Below are 25,373 nucleotides of genomic sequence, written 5' to 3' on the forward strand. Positions count from 1 at the left end.
ACCTGGAGAGGATGAAGAAGAACCTGGAGGTCTCCGTCAAGGACCTGCAGCACCGCCTCGACGAGGCCGAGAACCTGGCCATGAAGGGAGGCAAGAAGCAGCTCCAGAAACTGGAGGGCAGGGTAAGGTGTAGTTTACTTCAACCCATTAAGACCTGGAACGCATCTGTGTCACCTTGGTTTTTAAACACTTTAACCATTATTGTTTTTAACTTAGGCTATTGAAAAATAGCAAATGGGCTTGTAGATCTGCTATTTGTGATATGAAATAGTATTATTTATTCTCTCAATCTCTTCATAATGTATGTTTCCATTGTGAAGGTGCGTGAACTGGAAGCAGAGGTTGAAGGTGCAACGAAAGGCAGTGGAGACGCTGTTAAAGGTGTGCGCAAGTACGAGAGGAGAGTGAAGGAGCTGTCATACCAGGTAGGCTATATCACTTAAATAACCATCATCAAGCCACTGGCTAAATGAATAGATGGACATGCAGCTAATGTTATAAATTCACTCTCACTTCAGACTGAAGAGGACAAGAAGAATCTGGCCAGGCTTCAGGATCTGGTAGACAAGCTGCAGCTGAAGGTGAAGGGCTACAAGAGACAGGCCGAGGAAGCGGTAAGTCAAATAGACATTGTTAGTTAGTGGTGTGTGTCGTCATAGTTTAACTAAAAGGAATAATAGGAATCAGTTATGATGCAATGTCATATGACCAACAGCAGAGCATTCTTCAGTGTCCATCTTGCTGCTTTCCACAAGCGGCACATGTAATCTCTAGCTTGCCATGCTTCTGCTGTATGGGGCGCACACAGCACACATGGGCGTTGGGAAGACCTGTGACTGGATGGATGCTGAAAGGGAAAGCATGCTGCTACACAATGCACACATGCAGTCAGTGTGTGTAATGGAAAAACATTTCCAAAATTGACCAAAGAAAGCATTACAAAAAAATCCCTGCAAGTGGAAATATTTGGCTCGGGGTCACATGGTGCTGACCACAGCCATGATCGTGTCATTCCAATGAGAACCTGTCAAGGCTAATTGAAGACGGTCCCGACGCACTCATGAACCTGCTACTGTATTAGCCACATAAACATATTATAATTTCCTGAAAGTGTCTATAATTGCAAGATGCTCTTTTCAAATAGTGCAGCTTTGAACCATATCTCTATCATATTGCAGGAGGAAGCAGCCAACTCTCACCTGACCAAGTGTAGGAAGATTCAACATGAGCTGGAAGAGTCTGAGGAGCGCGCCGACATCGCTGAATCCCAGGTCAACAAGATGAGATCTAAGAGTCGGGACTCAAAGGTAATGTTCAATAACTGAAGGTTCATTATCCTTTAACTAAGATTTAACTAAAGATTCATGTTGAATATCTAACATTATTTTCCTATTGTTACAGGGAAAAGAAGCTGAATAAGTTCTTCAGTTCAACGTCATAAAATATGACCCATCGTATTCAAAATGAGTATTTTGTTGTCAATACTATGTTTCTTATTCAAGGCACCATGCACAGTCGTAAAATATGAACCATTGCATTCAATAAATGTGGCAAAAACTGTATTTTGTTGTCAATACTTTTTATTGTGAGTTTTGAAATCATGGGTTCAACGCAAATGTCCACGATACCATTTGAATCACTCTTTGCAAAGATAATTAGTCTACTTCAGTGGTTCCCTTTCCCAATCCTATCCCGACAGTGATCTTGTGGTTACAGTGTCCGCCCTGAAACTGTGAGGTCGGGGTTTGATCCCCGGCCGGGTCACACCAAATACTGTACAAATGGTACCCTCCCTGCTTTGGCACTCAGCATCAATGGGTTGGATTGGTCAGGTCAAATCAACTAATCAAATGATTCCCGAGCATGGCACGGCTGCAGCTCACTGCTCCTTGGCTGTGGCTCACCGAGTCACCGCTCCAAGAGATGGGTCAAATGCGGAGAACAAATTTCATACGACTTTTGACTTTTTGTTTTCAGCCTGTGACCCAAAAGAGAAATTATAATTGTCTCCCCGGGACCCAAACTAGTGGAAATAGCTTCGCACCGTGAACATGTAGATCGCGCGGCTATTCAGTATTGAAGTCCGACGTCCTTTTGTAGTGCTACGTTACGTCCGGGTCCAAGTGGCACCAGCTCCCATCCGCATCTCATTGTAAATAGAATATCTAAACGTGTGAATCTTTTTACAATGACGTTATTTTTCAGAAAGGAAGCCATTGAGGGTTAAAATGGGTCTTAATGCTTCCAACTCGAGTAGAATTATTAATGTTTTGTACAAGTGTCCATGACAAAGAAAATATATGATGTGGAGACAATAAAGACTATTATTATCATTATTATTGAAGGTGTTAACAGTCCATTTGCTCAGTACAATATTTCGAGGGCATATTTAGAATGTGTGCAGGCTTGAGTATGTTGAATCTAGTTTGCAATTAATGAGGTTTTAGTTGACACAATGAAATAAAATGGCGATAGTATTCTGTGTGGGGCAGACGGCCTGTCACAGCCAGCCCTCCAGATTTGGGAGAGTAGCAGCTTTGTTGTTGCGAGGAAAGCGGTAAAATGAGACTTTCGTGGTTGTTTTCGTCTCAGATTTAGTCTGATTTAGTAACAGTATAACTCTAACTATGGGGACACAAAAGCGACACAAAGTGGGACCCGGAAGTATCTCAGGAGGGGGTGCTCACGTCATGGCTAAAATACTTAATTTCACTACTACGTAAACATTCATTTATGGAATGGAATTTTGTTCTCCATGAAATCACAAATAAACAAAATTAAAATAATGAAATACTTATGAAAGAAAATAAAAATATATAAGATTTTCAAAGAAGAATTAGGTCGGGAGTGGCTTATTATTGGTATTATTTTTAAATAGTTTTGAAATAATATGTAAAAACTAAATGAAACAAAACAAAAAAAGAAGAGGATAGCGGCATAATATATCAAATACAAATACATACAATACATTCACTTTCAAGTTTACAGGTAAAAGTATGAATGACTGATTAGGCAGGGGTTCTCAACGTTTTTGGCTGGGAACTCCCGGAAATGCTTTGGCCATGTCTCGTCTGACATCCAGATCATGTCTGTCTGTCTGTCTGTGTGTCCGTGTGTCCCCCCTTTGTGCCCATATATGGAGCTGAGTGATTTGTTTGTGATTGATGCAACACACTCCATATTTGGACGTATAGCTGCTTTGGGGACTCCTTATATGGTTATGGCTAAGTTAAAAACTTAACTTAAAAATAACTTAACTTAAAAAAATAATAACTTAAAAATAAATCTTAAAGAAACCAAAATATGTACGAGCTGCGTTCGCTTCCCGCGTTTGCGCGTCTTACTGGTTTTAGGGGTATAATCTGATTATACAAAACCATATAATTCATCTATCTATCATCATGAAATCACTTTTATGCACATTTCTGATGTTTGTACCATGGATGGGCATGATAATCATAATAGAACAACAGACATGCTGAATTATACCTCTTGTAGCAATACCGAGAAAATCCACAATACCTGCCTCTCTGAAACAGGGTACATATTAAACTTCTGAATGATACGTCTTTTTATGGGTTTATGAGGATGTAGAAACCATTTAGACATTACTTTGAAGAGTCATGAACTCTCAAACTCAAGGTTGTACCCAAGCACACAACGCAACTCAGGAAAACATGTAATAAACTAGACTTAACTTAGAGATAGCGCGCGCACGCACACACACACACACACACACACACACACACACACACACACACACAAGCTGTATTATGTTACTTCTGGAGATACTGATGAAATGGCTCTCTGTTCAGCATTCCAAAAACACATCCCTTGTCCTATCTATCAGAAGTGTGGTACACAAAACCGCACACGGTTTGTCGCCTTGGTTTTGGAGAGAACCTCTGTGAGAGTCTGTCACATATTTACAGGATGTGACATTGTGAGTGCCTTTGCTGGTCATGGAAATCTGAATGCACTGAGGTTATTGAAGAAAAGCCCTGATTTTCAAGAGACATTCAAACAACTTGGCCATACTTGGGATGTTTCAACAGAGCTCTTTGACCGTCTGCAGCAGTTCACTTGTACGTAGCTGGTACCTATCTGGGACCACCTCCAGTGACGTGAACGAGATCCGCTACCATCTTTTCTGTGCCAGGAGAGGGAAGTTGTTCCAGTCAACTCCCACCAAGAGAATCTCCATGCCCTCCGTGCCAATTACCAGATGCTCTCTGCAGGCTCACCCATCTGCACCAGATCCCAAACAGAGTGGATGGACAACTTTGATGGTGGAGAGTTAGCAATTCAGTGGATGCGCACAGCCCCTGCACCAAATTTAGTCCTTGATCGAGTTTTTGGCCTGTAAATGTATGCAAGCTTCTTAACTGCAGTTGTCTCAGCAATGGTTTGAGATGTACAGACCTCTGCAAACTCCAGAACTGTACAAACCAAGCACCTGAGGAAGATCCAATGCCTACAGTTGAACAGGACAGATCTGATGAGGAAGAGGTTCCATAGTTCAATACAGCCATTGACTGGGTTTCTCAAAGAACACATGCGTAAGAGTTGTAGTGTAGCACATGCGCAGATGCCCTCTAGGCCGCACACAGAAGCATGTCTGCTGCCTAATTGGCTGCATGGCAGCGAATCAGACACCATGTCCTTTTTTGGGAAACACTGTCAAACACGACGACATAGACATAGAATACCTAGATAGAGCACAGCCTTACGTGTCATAAGGCCTCCTGCATGAATGAATTTAGAAGCAACGCCGTTTTTTCTAAAGCCTTTTTAAATGTAAAAATGTCGTAATTAAATTAATATTTTTATCTCAGCATCATCTAGAGAATTTCAGCCATCTTGCCATATGTTTCATATTTCTTTTAGAATTATTTGATTACCCATGGCAGCACATTTAGGAAAATGCGGCTATTATAACTCCATGCGTCGTCTTCATTTTACTGCACCATGGCGCAGTGTATTAATGGAGTAGGCTAATTCTTTTTTTGGAAAGGCGCGCCACCAAGCATGAACCAAAATTTGTTTAATTTAAACCATCATGGGCGTAGCTTGAACTTGACGCCAGGGGGTGCGACGCATGGCGAAAGACTCCCGCGCAGAAGGACCTTGAAAGGAAACCCCTAGGCTATTTTTACTTTCTGCATAGTCAGCAATTAACACCCAATATAAGCATGCTGCGATGGTTGACATGGAACCCTTTGCAGAAGAGTCTGGAGTTCCACTTGGCGGTGAGTGAGCCTTGCGTCTGTCCATCATTTAGTCATATCAATGTTTTAGTGATGTTAGCTGTTCATATATCGCACATGTTTTACTGATGCTGTTCATGAATCTATTAGACGTGTTAACTATTCATTTTTAACATGACTCTGTACATAGTGCCAAATAGCTACAGACATGATCCAAGATTACACACACGCACGCACACACACACACACACACACACACACACACACACACACACACACACACACACACATAATGGACAGAATCATTTATGATACATTGTACACATATTTGAATTATTGTTTGTGTGTTTGTATTTATAGTGAGATTGTTTGCTTTTGTTTGTTTATCTCTATTTAGAGATTTCAATTATGCTATGATAATTTAAATACCGGTAATACGTTGCATTGATCGACTCCCGATCCCGACGGCCTTTACTGCATGTCTTCCCCCCATCTCTCTCCCTATTTCCTGTCAGCCTACTGTCTATCCCCCCATAAAAAATATAAAATAAAGGCAAAAGCCAAAAAAAAAAAGAAGACATTTTTTTTTTTATTAATTCATGATGTCCTAAAATGTGTTTTTTCCCCCCTCACACTTAGGGGTTGCACACGAGGTTCCATTTCTACTGGTAGAAGGGAAAAGTGAGTGTTCATAATGTTTCTATTAAACCTACAATAAGCTATAACAACCATAATAGTCCAACATGCTGTAGTCCTATAGAAATTATTATCTGCTCCGATCTCAAGTCAGAAAAAGGCATCAACACCATCTATTTGTCCGTCGACAGAAAGCCGCCACCATGAGTACGGACGCAGAGATGGAGCAGTACGGCAAGGCCGCCATATATCTCCGTAAGCCAGAGAGGGAGAGAATGGAGTCTCAGTCGGCGCCCTTTGATGCCAAAACGGCAGCATATGTGGCTGACAAGGGAGAGCTGTACCTCAAGTGTAAGATTATCAGTAAGGACGGTGGCAAAGTCACCGTGCAGTTGCTTACTGAAAAGGCGGAGGTGAGCTGGTATTCTACAATCAAACAGTGGCACAGTACTACTGTAATCATAACGCATTCTGGAGTGTTTTTTATTTTATGTATTTATTTTTATTAGGAAAGAACTGTGCCTGAGGCAGACGTCACCCCTATGAACCCTCCCAAGTATGACAAGATTGAGGACATGGCCATGATGACCCACCTCAGTGAAGCCGCCGTCCTGTATAACCTCAAAGAGCGTTATGCAGCATGGATGATCTATGTAAGGTGGTTTACACGCTGAGAAAATAATTGCAGTATTGCACATGGAGAGACCTGGAGACTCCGGTTACTGAACAAGCAACTATCACAATTTAGAGCTTTTTAACACTGTTTTTAACGAAATAAAATCGCTTATTGCTCATTGCCACAAGTTTGGAACTTGTTTGTGAATAATCTCAGCTCTAGTGATCCGTTATCCCAGATACAAGTATGTGGCGTACTCAGTGCTATGTTGCATGATGTTAATGTTCTCTCTCTTCTCGCCTTCAGACCTACTCCGGCTTGTTCTGTGCAACTGTGAACCCCTACAAGTGGCTCCCAGTGTACGACCAGGAGGTTGTAAATGCCTACAGGGGCAAGAAGCGTATTGAGGCACCACCCCACATCTACTCTGTCTCTGACAACGCCTATCAGTTCATGCTGATGGGTACGTACAGTACTAGACAGGACTATGTCAAAAATATATTAAACTATATTGGTTTTGAGCTGTATATCCATGACTAAAAGTGTGCTTTACAATTTACAGATAAAGAGAACCAGTCTGTTCTGATCACGTAAGTTTGCATCACCTCTGGGCATTAAAACAAGGCCCTTTTAGGCTTGTACACACATTCACTAATTACATTATCTTCTAACCAGTGGGGAATCCGGTGCTGGAAAGACTGTGAACACCAAGCGTGTCATCCAGTACTTTGCAACAGCTAGTTCCGGTGGAGAAAAATCTGCAGCGGACAGCGGTAAAATCCAGGTATTGCCTATATGATATATTCTGAACTTTAACAAATACATGTTTTGAACATAAAAGCATTTATATGCAATATAGCAATTCAGTTTAAAACAATTCTGACCAAACTGGGCGATGTCTAAAACATTCTAGGGGTCACTGGAGGATCAGATTATTGCAGCCAATCCCTTGCTGGAGTCCTATGGTAATGCCAAGACTGTGAGGAATGACAACTCCTCTCGCTTTGTAAGTGTAAAAATAATCTCATGAGAAAACCTGCAATAACTACACAGTGCAGAGCGATGCAACTAATTGTGCTACTGTATATCAAACAGGGTAAATTCATCAGAATCCATTTTGGCACATCGGGTAAACTGGCCAGTGCTGATATTGAGACATGTAAGTATGAAGTTCACAGATCAAAATAATATATATGCCTTCATTTGATTATTATTATTATTATTATTATTATTATTAGTAGTAGTAGTAGTACTGTAGCAGCAGTAGTAGTAATTAGTCAGTAGTAGTATCATTGTTATACGAGTTATGTACAACCCCTACAGATCTGCTGGAGAAGTCCAGAGTGACATATCAGCTTGCTGCAGAGAGGGGTTACCACATCTTTTTCCAGATGATGACCAACCACAAACCTGAGATTATTGGTACGTGTTTTTTACTGACGATGCAGTGCAAATCTTTTCAAAACCCAGCCACCTGCCTGCTCACCACCACCCGCTCCAGAGATCACATCACAACAGTCCTTCACGACCTCCACTGGCTGCCTGTCACCTCAAAATTCTCCTCAGCACCTACAAGGCACTGCACAAGCTGCTGGAGGGGGGGGCAATCAAACACAAGTGTTTGGTCAAACCACGTGACTTCCATTGGAAAAGCATTGGGGCGGCCATGAAACACAGGCAGAGCACAGCACAGTTGTTCTTTATGTGTGTACGAAGCCACATGGTTTGATCAGACATTTGTGTTTGATTGCTGATTGCTGGTGGTGTTCTGCCCCTCCCCCCTCATCAAACAAAAATGTGACTCCCATTGGAAAAGCATTGTGGTGGCCGAAAAAAACGACCAAACATTTGCTTGATTGGTGTTTGGTACGTGTGAATGAGGCCTGAGAAAACCATCCAAGCCACCAACCTGCACATCAGGAGCAATCAGGGGTTCAGAGTCTTGCTCAAGGACGACATAACTCTGGGGGAGCCCACAGGGATCCAACTGGGAACCTTGCAGTTCCCGTCCGGTTGATCCGGCTGCTCCTGAGCCACTGCCGCCCGAAAAAAAACCCAGATGTTCACCCTTTTTTTAAATCCCTTTTCAGAAATGTGCCTGATCAGCAACAACCCCTACGACTTCCCACTGATCAGCATGGGTGTGATCGTTGTGGCCAGCATTGACGACAAGGCGGAGCTCGACGCTACTGACGTGAGTGGACATTATTTTAAAAACACTTTCTAATACTTACTGTGGACTGCAGTCAGTTGCTCTGCAAAATGTATTCACTAAAGCAGTGCTTCTCAATGCTTTTAGGCTGTGACCCCGCCCCCAAATAACCCTACTTTAACTGAACTTAAAATTGTAAAAGTTGACTCAGTTTCAGATATGCCTACATATTGTGAAAATAGCCGATCTGCATGTATTCACATGTTTCCTATTTCTTAGGTAATATTTGTCAATTTGGCCAATGCTTGACAATTATTATAGTATAGTATTTTTTGATTACTTGATGCAGTAATGGTCTCATTTGTTTTATTTTGTATTTATTTCATAGGTATTAAAAGTCTTTAAATTGCCACTTTAGAAACGTGCAGATAGATACCCTGCATCCACTGTATATTGCTTTGTTTACAGTTGAGTTGTACACCAAGGATGTTTGCTAATCTAATGTTTAAATAATCTTAATCTTTTGAACACATCTTCTCTGCTTATTGCCATCAGGAAGCTATCGACATCCTGGGCTTCAACGGTGAGGAGAAACAGCTGATCTACAAGCTCACCGGTGCAGTGATGCACCACGGAGTCATGAAGTTCAAACAGAAGCAGCGTGAGGAACAGGCCGAGCCAGACGGCACAGAGGGTGAGCTGGTCTTTATTTATATTAGTATTATTATTAGTAGTAGTAGTACTAGTAGAAGTAGTAGCTTTTGGTCATTGTTATACAATATAGAATATAAATATAGTATATAAATATATGAATAAAAGACGGAATTCAGTTCCCAGTGGATTCCTCACGACTCTATTTTAAATCGCGACTATATTTTAAATATATTTCTATTATTATTATGATTACATGAATTATACTGTTTAGAGTCTAGACTGATTTGATTTGTTTAATGCATTGGATGAAGTACCTCGTGCTTACTTTTATCGCTTTCTGGATTAATGCCTAATGTAAATTTCAAATTGTATGAACATTTCAGAGGCTGACAAGATTGCCTACCTGTTGGGCATAAACTCAGCAGAGATGCTTAAGGCATATTGTTACCCCAGGGTGAAAGTGGGAAACGAGTTTGTCACGAAAGGACAAACTGTGCCACAGGTGAATATAAAGTTGCATGATTTCCATGTTCTGATTTCATACACACATTTATATTAACACACCATGCCATTAGAATATCTTTTTGAGTTGTGTCCACACTGTCTTAAATCATCTTCAGACTTCAGCCTTGACAACCTTGCCGGTTTATAAAAATGCTAAAATGTAGATTTATTGCAATTTAGATAGCGTGTTATGTATAACGATATAAGGTTCATTTGACCTGGCACGCTATAGTGTGTATAGTTTCAATATGTAATGTAACGGAAAAAAATAAAATAATGGAGCCGTTAACATATAAAATTAGAGGAAATCTTGATAGGGGTATCGCTCTGTGGTGTAAATGGGAAAGCTATTTGGAAGGTGTGGGAGTGGATGGGGCGGGACCATAACATAAACTAATAATTTGAAAATCTGGCACCCCAGTTTAACTAAAAGTACAGTTTAAAATCTAACAGGAATAAAATCTAGGAAGAGTCAACAACCATACAGGGATAGCACCTTTTATAGCACCTTTTCAATGTGTTATTTTTTTGTTTTCCCTTAGGCAAGGCAATTAATTTAAATAAGGGTTTTGGCTCTCGGCCCATTCATAATGCCTACAGTGTTTTTGTTTACCTATGCTCCTCGATTACAATTTCTATGCATTTTTTACTACCTCATGTTTTCCTTATTATTTACTGTAAATCACTCTGGATTAAGATAATCTAATGGCTAAATTGTAGATTGCGTAATTCACACTCGTATAACGTTCCTATTTCCTTAGGTAATGAACTCAGTCGGTGCCTTGGCCAAGTCTATCTATGAGAAGGAGTTCTTCTGGATGGTCATCAGGATCAACGAGATGCTGGACACCAAGCAGCAGAGAAACTTCTACATTGGTGTGCTGGACATCGCTGGTTTTGAGATCTTTGATGTAAGCATGGACTTGTTTTAAGTGGGCGAATTTAATTATTTTTGTGTAATTTCCACACTATTACAAGAGATTGGACTAATAATGATATTTCCACTCACAGTTCAACACCCTGGAGCAGCTGTGCATCAACTTCACCAATGAGAAACTGCAACAGTTTTTCAACCACACCATGTTTGTTCTGGAACAAGAAGAGTACATGAAAGAGGGAATTCCCTGGGATCTCGTTGACTTCGGCATGGACTTGGCTATCTGCATTGAGCTGATTGAGAAGGTATACAATTATTATTACATTTGTATCTATTATCATGGACTTGGCTGTCTGCATTGAGCTGATTGAGAATGTACAATTATTCTGTTCTTTGGTTTAATTGCACCAGCTCAGTAGCCTTTTGGTTTGAGTGTCTGCCCTGAGACTGGGAGGTTGGGGGTTCGGGACCCAGTGCCTCCCTGCTTGGCACTCAGCATCAAGGGTTTGGATTGTGTCCCTGTGACATACTAGCGTCATGTCCAGGGGGTGCATCAAAGCTGCAGAGAGATAGGCTCCTGCCCTATGTACTTCATTGCTCAGCAAGGCTTACATACTTGCTTAGTTTAATGGACATGATGTTAAATCTTTTTTGGTGATGTGTCTTTTTTGTCTCCTTTACACAGCCCTTGGGCATCTTCTCCATCCTTGAAGAGCAGTGCATGTTCCCGAAGGCTACAGACAAATCCTTCGCAGAGGCGCTGATTTTAGCGCATCTGGGAAAGAACAAGGCCTTTGAGAAGCCCAAGCCTGCCAAAGGAAAGGGCGAGGCTCACTTCTCCCTGGTCCACTACGCTGGAACAGTGGACTACAGCATCACAGGCTGGCTGGACAAGAACAAAGATCCTCTTAACGACTCTGTCATTCAGCTGTACCAGAAGTCTTCAGTTAAACTTCTAATGCAGTTCTATCCCCCACCTGAGCCTGAAGGTATGTTTATTAATATAAAGGCCAGGCCATATAAAGGCTTTAAAGGCCAGCCAGTAGGAACACAGAGGGGCGGGCTTAAGCAATTGCTGTCCCTAATTGGCGCACCTACCAAGTTGGTGGAAGCATGCTGGGAACTGGAGCTATGGCTTTTTAAACCTCAGCCAATAGGAACACAGAAGGGGCTAAGCAATGGTGCGCCTGTGACACCCAGCGGCCAGCTATTCTGATGGCAGACCTCTGGTCAGTGTTGGTGACAAGTTGGGTGCGGTTCAGAGCAGCGGTGTGCCTGTTACGTTTGTGACGTCCAACACACCCACCAGCCCACACTTTAGGCAATTTTAATTACAGCAATAAGCCACAAGAGGCCTCAGGTTACCGGGTATTTTATAATGGCTGAGAGGCATAGTGACACCTGATATGTAGCGGAGAGTCTCCGACCCTGTCAGCCATTATAAATTACAGGGTAAGCTGGGACCTTGCGTGGCTTATTGCTTTTCTAAAATGAAAACCATTACATTCACAAAAGTAGCTACGCTTTGCGCCCAAAAGAGCGAGCCACAATTCATTGTTTTACCCTAGTCTCTGTGACGGGGGAATAGGAGGCGCTTGATGTCTTTACGAAGCCGCCCGGAGCTACACATTCACAGTCATATGAGCGCGGGCGTTGCTTAGACATCTGCACAGCCAGGGTGTGTAAGGCAATCAAGTGCTCCCCATCCCCAGTTCAGCTACAGAGCTGCGGGATCAGCTGGGAATGATATAAACTAAGTGATTGAAGTTGATTATCGTGAGATTTACAATGGAACCTAGCCAATCAGATTCAAGTATTGGGACTAACCGTTTTAGAAATATAATTTTAATATAGGATAATAATGTGTTCTATCCATAGACTGTAAAAAATATGGACAAAGCGTTCCGCGGGTCTAACGTGAACGTAAAATGAAGCCTGTCAGTCCTTGCAATGGAAGTCGCCATCTTTCTAGATCCGTTTTGGCCCAGTTCAGGCCAGCTGGCCCATTGGCTGGCCCAGACAACGAGGCGGGACTTCCCCCTTCTTCTTCGTTGGTTTTTATTTTGACTCGAGTGGGTGGGGGATCCCGTTCATAGACTGTAACGGTAGCCACGCCCCTCAGAACATGCGCAACTTTATGGTAATTTTTTTAATAAATGGGACCATAATTTTCCAAAAAGAATATTATGACATTAGAAATGAGACTTTAAACTAGTGACTGGAAGCAAAAAGTATTCATGACCATGTTTATTAAGGTAATACAGTCTAGGTGAAGTTGGGCCCAAATACATGGACTTCTATGGGGCTATGGGTTTTTTTGAGCCCAATGAGAGCGCCACAACAGGCCATTATATGAACTTTCATTTCCTTAGTGGCTTCACAAAATATCCGTCTGACTGCCCCCCTGGTTCTATCCCCCAACCTGAGCCTGGGGGTATTGTTATATGAATATGAACACTCAGAATCTGTCAAGAAGGGAGGGATTTGCATTCTGTATGACAAATGATGATAACTCACGATTCTAACAAATATTAACAGATAATACAAAGAAGGGAGGCAAGAAGAAGGGTGGTTCCATGCAGACTGTGTCTAGTGCATTCAGGGTAAGATTTTGTATTCATTATTATCAACATTATACAATTTCTGTTGTGGCTGAAGTTTAAAATAGGGCTTAAGTGGTTAATGTATGTTTTAAAGTGACTAGTATCTAAAGAGTTAAATTAATTGTAGTGGAGGGAAAAGTACAATATTGTATTTTTACTAATAATAAACTGGCTATTTTATGTCTCAATAGGCAAACTTGGGGATGCTGATGACCAACCTGAGGAGCACTCATCCTCACTTTGTGCGTTGCCTGATTCCCAACGAGTCCAAGTGTCCAGGTAAACACTGAAAATAAAAATGTTAAATGATCATTGTGAGGCGGTCATTTCATGCAACTTTGGCCAGAGTTTGTTCTTCTAATAATGAAGCAACATCTGTACAGGCCTGATGGAGAACTTCCTGGTCATCCACCAGCTGAGGTGTAACGGTGTGCTGGAGGGCATCAGGATCTGTAGAAAGGGCTTCCCCAGCAGAATCCCATATGCTGACTTCAAGCAGAGGTATTCATTCCTTTTTCCCCAGCAGCTTTTATTTCCAAAAGCAAAATGACCCACTTTTACAAAAGAATACAGAATGCCAGCACAAAAATGACCATGAACTTTTATAAAAACAGGTACAAAGTACTGAACGCCAGCGCGTGTCCCGATGGCGCCTTCATGGACAACAAGAAAGCTTCAGAGAAGCTGCTTGGATCCATTGACGTTCCTGTTGATGAGTACAGGTTTGGACACACCAAGGTGAGCACACTGTGAACCTGTTTTAACATTATCCCGAGTGGACTAAAAGTTGATTTGACTGTTGTTTAGTGACAGTGTTTTGTAACATTGTGTTCAGGTGTTCTTCAAAGCTGGTCTGCTGGGTACCCTGGAGGAGATGCGTGATGAGAAGCTGTTCACTCTGGTCACAATGACTCAGGCTCTCGCACGAGCTTACCTCATGAGGAAGGGCTTTGTCAAGATGATTGCACAAAGGTAAGCATCGATTCATTGAGTACAATTTGTATAAGTAAACTAAATACAATAAATGTAAATTGTCAAATCACTACAAATGGTAAATGGTGCATTTATATAGAGCTTTTATCCAAAGCGCTTCACATAGACCGATGGCGGAGGTAACCATTCAAGGCACCAACCTGCACATCGGGGACAATTAGTTCAGAGTATTGCTCAAGGACACTTCAACACTAACTCTGGGGGAGCCTGGTTTCGAACTGGGAACCTCGCGGTTCCCATCCGGCTGCTCTACCAGCCACTCTACCCCGGTAGAAATTGCCGTGAGCTTTTGGTGACGGTGGCAAGGAAAATACAGGAGAAGAAACCAGGCTCTTGGGTGGGCGGCCATCTGCATTTACCTTGCCATGACACAGGGCAACAAAAAATAATAACACAAATAATTACGACAACAATAGTAACATTCTTGAGATGCCAACTTGCGCCTTGCACACAAGAAGGCCATGTCCGAGTCCTAGACCTCTCTGCTATCTGTCTGGGTACGACTGCTGCTCTGAGTCCTAGAGCTCTCTGCTGTCTGTCTGGGTACGACTGCTGCTCTGAGTCCTAGAGCTCTCTGCTGTCTGTCTGGGTACGACTGCTGCTCTGAGTCCTAGAGCTCTCTGCTGTCTGTCTGGGTACGACTGCTGCTCTGAGTCCTAGAGCTCTCTGCTGTCTGTCTGGGTACGACTGCTGCTCTGAGTCCTAGAGCTCCCTGCTATTCCAAATCCTTTAGACCCGTTATTGACCAACCTTGAAACATACCTTAGTTATGTCACTAAGAATGGCTGTTGGAGGACACCGACATACATACCCCAACATACACTGTATACCCAACCGATCGCAGTACTCTTATTGTGCAAGTAACTATGACACAAAAAGAGTAACTATTATTACTACTAGTATTACGCCTGCAGTCGTAATACGTGGAAACATGATCCACTGAAACTGTTTTCCACAGAGATGCCGTTTTCACCATCCAGTTCAACCTCCGCTCGTTCGTTGCTGTGAAACACTGGCCATGGATGAAGGTCTACTACAAGATCAAGCCTCTTCTGCAGAGCGCTGAGACTGAGAAGGAGCTCGCAGCGATGAAGGAGAACTACGAAAAGATGACGACAGACCTGGCTAGTGCTCTGGCCTCGAAGAAGAACCTGGAAGAGAAGTTGGTTGCTATAACGCAGGAGAAGAATGCCCTTTCAGTGGCAGCGTCATCAGTAAGTACATACACTTGTACAGGGAATGTTACTAATAATATTTCATATTGTTTATCATCTGACCTTGTATATTTTATCTAATGTAGATGTAGACCATGGCAGAGAATGCCTGGTGGGTCCAACGGCTGTTGGCATCATTGTATGTATAGCTACATGGCTAGCAGCACAAAGGCCGGACCCAATGTGTGGTTCTTCTGTGGGGAGGGTGAATCTGCTGCATGCCACTGCATGCCACTGCTGGAGGTTGATAGCCTCCAGCTTCTTCCTTGTCCTCACCTCTGTACCGTCCAGGCTCTTACAATGATAGAGCCTGCCTTTTTCACAAGCTTGTTCAGCTCTGTTAGTGTCCCTTGTGGAGGAAGGAGTCCCCCATGGAAGCAGCTGCAAAACAAATATACTCATATATCTTTGATTTAAATTTGTATTCACTGTTTGTAGAATCGGTCCTCCATTTCAATTCATCAAATATACACTAGGAAATATACAAATATATACAAAAGGAAATAATCATATATACAGTTAAAGAATGTAAAAGAAAAACGGGAAAACGTGTACAGTAGGCCTATGGGGAAAAAAGGGAGGTGGAGGGGGAATCTTTTTTTTTACAGGCGCCAGTTTCGAATTGCAGCCGCCCGTAAGTGCTAGACTAGGGTCTAGGGATTCACATTCACATTTTAAATGGCATAGGAGCGAAATCTCACCCAGAACAAATGCTGACACATTTCCTCACTTATCTCTTTCATTGACAACCAGGGAGACGAGGCTCTGAATGATGCTGAGGAGAGATGTGAGGGTCTCATTAAAAGTAAGATCCAGCTGGAGGCGAAGCTCAAAGAGACGACCGAGAGACTGGAGGACGAGGAGGAGGTCAACGCAGAGCTTACTGCCAAGAAGAGGAAGCTGGAAGACGAATGCTCTGAGCTCAAGAAGGACATCGACGACCTGGAGCTCACCTTGGCCAAAGTGGAGAAGGAGAAACACGCCACTGAAAACAAGGTTCATGATCATACACTGTAGCCGTCTTATCAAGTTATTGAACAATAATGATCCATTCCCGATTATACACTCTTCTATCGTAGCGGTCATATCAAGTTCTAAAACGATAATGATCCATTCATTCTGCTTATTTAGGTGAAGAACCTGACTGAGGAGATGGCCTCTCAAGATGAAGGTCTTGCTAAGCTGACCAAGGAGAAGAAGGCGCTCCAAGAGGCCCATCAGCAGACCCTGGATGACCTGCAGGCAGAGGAAGACAAAGTCAACACTCTGACCAAGGCCAAGACCAAGCTGGAACAGCAAGTTGATGACGTGAGTTCATCAAGTCAATAGGATGTTTTGAAACTTGAATACGGTTTATTTTCTTACTGAAAAATACGAAAACTATATTGTTGTGCAGTTGGAAGGTTCTCTGGAGCAAGAGAAGAAGCTCCGCATGGACCTCGAGAGAACCAAGAGAAAGCTTGAGGGTGATCTGAAACTGGCCCAGGAAGCCATAATGGATCTGGAGAATGACAAGCAGCAGTCTGATGAGAAGATAAAGAAGTAATGTGGACCGCAACAATAATAACAACAATAATAATAATAATAATATTGCCATGGATAAAAACTACCACTAACATATGATGTACTGTATGTATACCACAGGAAGGACTTTGAAGTAGCCCAGCTTCTGAGTAAGATTGAGGATGAGCAATCTATGGGAGCCCAGCTGCAGAAGAAGATCAAAGAACTCCAGGTATTTATTTTATTATATACTTTGATGATTGATGATAAGTAAGTGAAAATTAGGATTTTAATATGTCCATTCATTTGAAAGGCTCGTATTGAAGAACTGGAGGAGGAGATCGAGGCAGAGCGTGCCGCTCGGGCCAAGGTTGAGAAGCAGAGAGCTGATCTCTCCAGGGAACTTGAAGAGATCAGTGAGAGGCTGGAGGAGGCTGGAGGAGCCACTGCCGCTCAGATCGAGATGAACAAGAAGCGTGAGGCTGAGTTCCAGAAGCTGCGTCGTGACCTGGAAGAGTCCACCCTGCAGCACGAGGCCACGGCCTCTGCTCTCCGTAAGAAGCAGGCGGACAGCGTCGCAGAGCTGGGCGAGCAGATCGACAACCTCCAGCGTGTCAAGCAGAAACTGGAGAAGGAGAAGAGCGAATACAAGATGGAGATCGATGACCTGTCCAGCAACATGGAAGCTGTTGCTAAGGCAAAGGTAGAATAGAGTGCTTGTGTGTAATTCATGACAAAATACGTTCAATGAACCAATCAGGGGGGGGAACTAAGGAATACATTGTAGGTTACTTCAGTGATTGAATGTGTTCAATGATAATCAACAGGGAAATCTTGAGAAGATGTGCCGCACCCTTGAGGACCAACTCAGTGAAATCAAGTCCAAGAGTGATGAGAATGTTCGCCAGATCAATGATATTGGAGCTCAGAGAGCAAGACTGTTGACGGAAAATGGTAAATGTTCATCATTGTAAGGTCTACTAGCCTACATGGTTTGTCAATGGCACTTTAGCAAATTCCATAATTACAGATACTAATCCTAATGGAATTCAGGAATTGTATGTATGTAATTGTATGTATTGATCAAAGATGATTTACATGTTTTAAACTTATACTCAAATGTCTAACTAGGTGAGTTTGCTCGTCAACTTGAGGAGAAAGAAGCTCTCGTCTCTCAGCTCACCAGAGGCAAGCAGGCCTTCACCCAGCAGATCGAGGAGTTGAAGAGACTCGTTGAAGAGGAGGTTAAGGTATAAGGAACAGCCTTTTTTTTTTACGAACAGACCTAATTCCATCTTTTTGTAATTTCATCCAGCTGACATTATTTTGCCGTATTTCTTTTGACAGGCAAAGAACGCCCTCGCCCACGCTGTGCAGTCAGCTCGCCATGACTGTGACCTCCTGAGGGAGCAGTTTGAAGAGGAGCAAGAGGCCAAGGCTGAGCTGCAGCGTGGAATGTCCAAGGCCAACGCTGAGGTGTGTCAGTGGAGGAGCAAGTATGAGACTGATGCTGTCCAACGCACTGAGGAGCTGGAGGAGGCTAAGTAAGTCATCAGTGTTTTTTACCTCACTATAAAGACTTTCGCACACCTAGAGTAGGCTTAGGAACAGGTGCATAGGCAAGTGCACATCAATAATGAAATAGAAAACAATACGCCCGCATACTGTTGCTCTGCTCGGTACAAGAGGATACAGTTATTAAGTATAGGCAACGTTTCGGTCACTACTGACCTTCAAGCTCAGCACAGAATTTTGACAAACAACCAATCATTCGCCAAGCAGAGTCTGTGATTGCGAAAGAGGTGACATAATTTAACTAGACATAAGGACCCCAGAAAACTCATACGTCATTTACATTAAATTCTAAAACATTATAATAAAAATAATAAATAAATAAAATAAAAAATGTATTTCAATATTACAGTATTGATACAGTACAAAATGTGACTTTTTCCACCACTGCATATTGCTAGAAGCTATTAAGACTCAGTGCATGCAGCTCTGCTTATCATGGGCCGACGCCACCTGGTGGTTGAATAGCCACTCCACATAAAAAAATAAACCTGTGGGTGTGGCTGAGAATCTGGGGGTGTGTCCGTGGGTGTGTCTAACAGAGTAACTACGGGTACTGATCAATGTCATTTTGAGATTGAGGCGCAAACGAAGAGGATCCCACTGTACACGCACACAATTATTCAACATTGTACACCGCTCACTATACAAAATATGGCTCACAATGCTTTGATTTGTTTCAACACTGATCAACAGGAAGAAGCTCGCCCAGCGTCTTCAGGAGGCTGAGGAGCAAATCGAGGCTGTGAATTCCAAGTGTGCCTCTCTGGAGAAGACCAAGCAGAGACTCCAGGGTGAAGTGGAAGACCTCATGATTGACGTGGAGAGGGCCAACGGTTTAGCCGCCAACCTCGACAAGAAACAGAGGAACTTCGATAAGGTGCTTTGACATGGGTGCATGTGTTTGGTCCGACATACTAACAGTCCTACAGTCATGAGTCCGACACTCTACCCAAAACCCAAACCTAAACCTAACCTCACAGTAAGCCACGGGTTTGTTGCAAGTGGCAGCACATCTCGGGAGCGGCGGTGTTGTCAGACTAATGCCACTCGGACTGTTGTCTAAGCAACGTGAATTGGTTTGACATGAATTATTTTAATTGTTTCCTCCTGAAAGTGGAGGTAAATGACACATTTCATCACGGCTGCTGTGCAGGTCTTGGCAGAATGGAAGCAGAAACATGAAGAGGGCAATGCGGAGTTGGAAGGAGCTCAAAAAGAGGCTCGTGCTCTCGGCACCGAGTTGTTTAAGATGAAGAACTCCTACGAGGAGTCCCTGGACCAACTGGAGACCATGAAGCGTGAGAACAAGAACCTGCAACGTAAGTTCTCTACATCATTATTTAAATAACAGTTAAAGAATAACGAAATGAAGGTTCAAAATGGATCAGGCTACAACTTTATTCAAACACAAATACAAAATAGTCGCTGAAAGTTCATTGATAATTTTGCAGAGGAGATCTCAGACCTGACCGAACAGATCGGGGAGACTGGAAAGAACATCCATGAGCTGGAGAAGGGAAAGAAGCAGGTGGAGACAGAGAAGGCAGAGATCCAGACAGCCCTGGAGGAAGCCGAGGTAACACTTTTAGGTCCTAGATGAACAGCGCAATTGTTAGATTCCTTTCAATACGTTTTATATTCAAACAGCATAGCAGTATATGATCAATGTTACATTAAAGGTCCTACAACCTTTTGATCCTGTATTTCATTTCAGGGTACTCTGGAGCACGAGGAGTCTAAGATTCTTCGTGTCCAGCTGGAGCTCAACCAGATCAAGGGTGAGGTTGACAGGAAGCTGGCAGAGAAGGACGAAGAGACAGAGCAGATCAAGAGGAACAGCCAGAGGGTGACCGACTCCATGCAGGGCACCCTGGACGCCGAGGTCAGGAGCAGAAACGATGCCCTGAGGGTCAAGAAGAAGATGGAGGGAGACCTGAACGAGATGGAGGTTCAGCTGAGCCACGCCAACCGCCAGGCTGCTGAGGCCCAGAAGCAGCTGAGGAACATCCAGGGACAGCTTAAGGTGCAAAACATATTAGTTACTAGACACATATTCAATCAACGGAACTGCTCTGAACATCTGAACCAAGGGGCTAGCTCCATCCGCTGTCTGGAGATGAAGCCACTTCCGGTTTCTCGTTGAAGCTGCTGTTCCTATTTATGACCCAGCAGATGTCTTCTACTGTTTGCAAGACATTATCTCAATCAGGTTGTGGGCGAACGTTACACTTGATTACCTTAGTGAACCTTTTCAAAAACACGTTTTTTATCGCTAGTTTAAAGTCTTTTTTTAAATCATCATGATATGCGTATAGTAAATTAGTCACGTTAATTTTAAAATAAATTCTACTGGTTCTACAGAGTGAATACCTGCCCTCACGGCGGTTGCAGACAATATAGTATTCATTTCTTGACCGGATATAGAAATATGGCGGATTTGAAATCACCGCAGAATGGGCTTGACACGGTCTATGATCCGAACAACATTCTGACGTTTCTCTTAACATGTCCACCTCATATGTGATCTCTTTTTTTTTAGGATGCCCAACTGCACCTTGACGATGCTCTCAGAAGCCAGGAAGATGTGAAGGAACAAGGCGCCATGGTGGAGCGTAGGAACGGCCTCATGGTCGCTGAGATCGAGGAGCTGAGAGTGGCTCTGGAACAGACGGAGAGAGGCCGCAAAGTGGCTGAACAGGAACTGGTGGACGCCAGTGAGCGCGCTGGACTGTTGCACTCCCAGGTAAGTCAATTGGAGAAGGAAAATAAACTGTCAACATTATTTAACATATACAAGTCATGCATACTTGTATTGCTAATCCGATTCTTTATATTTTAGAACACAAGCCTTTTGAACACCAAGAAGAAGCTTGAAGCTGACCTGGTCCAGGTTCAAGGTGAAGTGGACGACAGTGTTCAAGAAGCAAGGAATGCTGAGGAGAAAGCAAAGAAGGCCATCACTGATGTAAGTTCCATTCCAGAGGTCCATTATACCAGGACAATTAGACATCCTTATGGCATTGCATGCATGTCTTGTTCAAACAGCCATGACAATCATAGGGGGGGAAATTAACTATATCACTATTTTCAGCACTTGTATCAAACATAATGTGCTCAGGAAAAGAACATTCTTAACATAAGGTGCTGGCTTCAGGCAGATGGTTCAGAATGTTACAGTGCAGACTGAACTTGTACAACAATATAATCAATATACGGTAGTCAATCAAGACATTTACTACTAAATATGATGAGTACTAAGATATTGTGATTGTATTACCTGGTTTGATTCCTTCTGGTCTCATGACACATCACACATGTATCTGTTTATTACCTTTCATGATTTTAAAGAGCCATTGTCGTGTGTTGAATGACGCAGGAGACCAAGACATTGTTTCACATGCGGGACAATAAAGTATATTTGATCTCACAACAACGATGACTTTCCAGGCGGCCATGATGGCCGAGGAGCTGAAGAAGGAGCAGGACACCAGCTCTCACCTGGAGAGGATGAAGAAGAACCTGGAGGTCTCCGTCAAGGACCTGCAGCACCGCCTCGACGAGGCCGAGAACCTGGCCATGAAGGGAGGCAAGAAGCAGCTCCAGAAACTGGAGGGCAGGGTAAGGTGTAGTTTACTTCAACCCATTGAGACCTGGAACGCAACTGCGTCACCATGGCTTTTAAATACTTTAACCATTATTTATTTTAACTTAAGCTATTGAAAAATAGCAAATATACAAGCTCATGGGCTTGTAGATCTGCTATTTGTGATATAAAATAGTATTTTTTATTTATTTTTACAGAAAACTGTCATGATTTAGAAGACATGTGTAGAATCTGCTCTCAATCTCTTCATAATGTATGTTTCCATTGTGAAGGTGCGTGAACTGGAGGCAGAGGTTGAAGGTGCAACGAAAGGCAGTGGAGACGCTGTTAAAGGTGTGCGCAAGTACGAGAGGAGAGTGAAGGAGCTGACATACCAGGTAGGCTATATCACTTAAATAACCATAATCATGCCACTGACTAAATGAATAGATGGACATGCAGCTAATTATTATTATTATTATTATTATATATTTATGTTATAAATTCACTCTCACTTCAGACTGAAGAGGACAAGAAGAATCTGGCCAGGCTTCAGGATCTGGTAGACAAGCTGCAGCTGAAGGTGAAGGGCTACAAGAGACAGGCCGAGGAAGCGGTAAGTCAAATAGACATTGTTAGTTAGTGGTGTGTGTCGTCATAGTTTAACTAAAAGGAATAATATGAATCAGTTATGATGCAATGTCATATGACCAACAGCAGAGCATTCTTCATGTCCATTTTGCTGCTTTCCACAAGCGGCACATGGAATCTCTAGCTTGCCATGCTTCTGCTGTATGGGGCGCACACAGCCCACATGGGCGTTGGGAAGACCTGTGACTGGATGGATGCTGAAAGGGAAAGCATGCTGCTACACAATGCACACATGCAGTCAGTGTGTTTAATGGAAAAACATTTCCAAAATTAACCACAGAAAGCATTACAAAAAAATCCCTGCAAGTGGAAATATTTGGCTCGGGGTCACAGGGTGCTGACCACAGCCATGATCGTGTCATTCCAATGAGAACCTGTCAAGGCTAATTCAAGACGGTCCCGACGCACTCATGAACGTGCTACTGTATTAGCCACATAAACATATTATAATTTCCTGAAAGTGTCTATAATTGCAAGATGCTCTTTTCAAATAGTGCGGCTTTGAACCATATCTCTATCATATTCCAGGAGGAAGCAGCCAACTCTCACCTGACCAAGTGTAGGAAGATTCAACATGAGCTGGAAGAGTCTGAGGAGCGCGCCGACATCGCTGAATCCCAGGTCAACAAGATGAGATCTAAGAGTCGCGACGCAAAGGTAATGTTCAATAACTGAAGATTCATTATCCTTATAACTATCCTATCCAATAACTAAAGATTCATGTTGAATATCTAAAATTATTTTCCTATTGTTACAGGGAAAAGAAGCTGAATAAGTTCTTCAGTTCAACGTCATAAAATATGACCCATCGTATTCAATGAAGGTTGCAAAAACAGTATTTTGTTGTCAATACTATGTTTCTTATTCAAGGCACCATGCACAGTCGTAAAATATGAACCATTGTATTCAATAAATGTGGCAAAAACGGTATTTTGTTGTCAATACTTTTTATCGTGAGTTTTGAAATCATGGGTTCAATGCACATGTCCATTATACCATTTTATTCACTCTTTGCAAAGATAAGCGTCTACTTAAGTGGTTCCCATTCCCAATCCTATCCCGACCGCGTGATCTTGTGGTTACCCTGAAACTGTGAGGTCGGGGTTTGATCCCCGGCCGGGTCACACCAAATACTGTAAAAATGGTACCCTCCCTGCTTTGGCACTCAGCATCAATGGGTTGGATTGGTCAGGTCAAATCAACTAATCAAATGATTCCCTAGCATGGCACGGCTGCAGCTCACTGCTCCTTGGCTGTGGCTCACTGCTCCAAGAGATGGGTCAAATGCGGAGAACAAACTTTTGACTTTTTGTTTTTAGCCTGTGACCCAAAAGAGAAAATGTAATCGTCTCCCCGGGACCAAACCTCCAAAACTAGTGGAAATAGCAGATATACAAGCACACTTTGCTTCGCACCGTGAACGTTGTAGATTGGCTCATTTTGTAGTGCTACGTTACGTCCGGGTCCAAGTGGCACCAGCTCCCATCCGCATCTCATTGTAAATAGAATATCTAAACGTGTGAATCTTTTTACAATGACGTTGTTTTTCAGAAAGGAAGCCATTGAGGGTTAAAATGGGTCTTAATGCTTCCAACTCGAGTAGAATTATTAATGTTTTGTACATGTGCGTGTCCATGACAAAGAAAATATATGATGTGGAGACAATAAAGACTATTATTATCATTATTATTGTAACAGTTTGCTCAGTACAATATTTCAAGGGCATATTTAGAATGTGTGCAGGCTTGAGTATGTTGAATCTAGTTTGCAATTAATGGGATTTAGTTGACACAATTAAATAAAATGGCAATAGTATTCCGTGTGGGGCAGACGGCCTGTCACAGCCAGATTTGGGAGAGTAGCAGCTTTGTTGTTGCGAGGAAAGCGGTAAAATGAGACTTTCGTGGTTGTTTAGGTCGGGAGTGGCTTATTGTTGGTATTCTTTTTAAATAGTTTTGAAATAATATGTAAAAACTAAATGAAACAAAACAAAAAAGCAGAGGATAGCAGCATGATATATCAAATACAAATACATACAATTACATACAAATACAGTACATACAATACAATACATTCACTTTCAAGTTTACAGGTAAAAGTTTGAATGACTGATTAGAGCAGGGGTTCTCAACGTTTTTGGCTGGGAACTCCCGGAAATGCTTTGGCCATGTCTCGCGACCCCCGCCCCACCCACCTCCCCACCACCAATACAAACCGACTGCAAAAATAACCTTAATAATAGAGAAAATATATCATAAATGATAGTCTAGTGAGATTACAACAGTGGGCAATTATCGCTATCTAGTGGTCAAAACGTTTAACACAGGGTGGTAAGAGATTGTCCTTTACAACAAACAAATGAGCATTTGTGCCTGTCGTAGACATGCGCAGAGCAAGTTCAGTCAGGGAACCTCAGTCAGCGCACCGGCCGTTAATCGGGCCACCGCAGCATCATCATCCACATGATTCACTCAGCCAATCACAGCTCACCCCATCTCTCATACCGGCTACTTGAACCAGAGGTTTGCATTCCTCTGCCTTCTTGCTTGCCCACTGCTGGTGTATCAGCGTGCTGCTGTCATACATCCTTTGCCGTCTTGCTGGC

General features: G+C 42.7%; 1 protein-coding gene across 1 annotated transcript; it reads left to right on the forward strand.

Annotated features, from left to right (window-relative positions):
* Positions 1–6,035: 6,035 nt before the first annotated feature.
* LOC308320009 (myosin heavy chain, fast skeletal muscle-like) lies at positions 6,036–23,660 on the forward strand. The gene is made up of 39 exons (XM_080770300.1): positions 6,036–6,256; positions 6,353–6,496; positions 6,766–6,922; positions 7,022–7,049; positions 7,135–7,243; positions 7,373–7,465; positions 7,555–7,618; positions 7,783–7,881; positions 8,550–8,653; positions 9,167–9,305; positions 9,649–9,767; positions 10,531–10,680; positions 10,781–10,951; positions 11,332–11,635; positions 13,185–13,249; positions 13,441–13,528; positions 13,633–13,750; positions 13,864–13,987; positions 14,085–14,221; positions 15,201–15,456; positions 16,210–16,452; positions 16,588–16,764; positions 16,853–16,998; positions 17,101–17,191; positions 17,273–17,662; positions 17,787–17,913; positions 18,091–18,209; positions 18,307–18,503; positions 19,228–19,411; positions 19,688–19,853; positions 19,986–20,110; positions 20,249–20,557; positions 21,074–21,277; positions 21,374–21,499; positions 21,982–22,152; positions 22,411–22,515; positions 22,638–22,733; positions 23,297–23,425; positions 23,526–23,660. The coding sequence occupies exons 1-39, from the start codon at positions 6,047–6,049 to the stop codon at positions 23,541–23,543; spliced, it is 5,802 nt and encodes a 1,933-aa protein (XP_080626426.1). The 5' UTR covers positions 6,036–6,046; the 3' UTR covers positions 23,544–23,660.
* The last annotated feature ends 1,713 nt before the right edge of the window (positions 23,661–25,373 follow it).

The sequence above is a fragment of the Protomyctophum bolini genome, assembly GCF_963924005.1.
Source record: "Protomyctophum bolini genome assembly, chromosome: 8".
Classification (NCBI taxonomy): domain Eukaryota; kingdom Metazoa; phylum Chordata; class Actinopteri; order Myctophiformes; family Myctophidae; genus Protomyctophum; species Protomyctophum bolini.

Bases quoted from the DNA above. Each gene is read 5' to 3' on its own strand.
- LOC308320009 (XM_080770300.1), top strand. From the start codon at position 6,047: ATGAGTACGGACGCAGAGATGGAGCAGTACGGCAAGGCCGCCATATAT. The intron at 7,882-8,549 runs GTACGTGTTTTT...ATCCCTTTTCAG, and splicing joins CCACAAACCTGAGATTATTG to AAATGTGCCTGATCAGCAAC. The intron at 22,734-23,296 runs GTAAGTCAAATA...ATCATATTCCAG, and splicing joins AGAGACAGGCCGAGGAAGCG to GAGGAAGCAGCCAACTCTCA.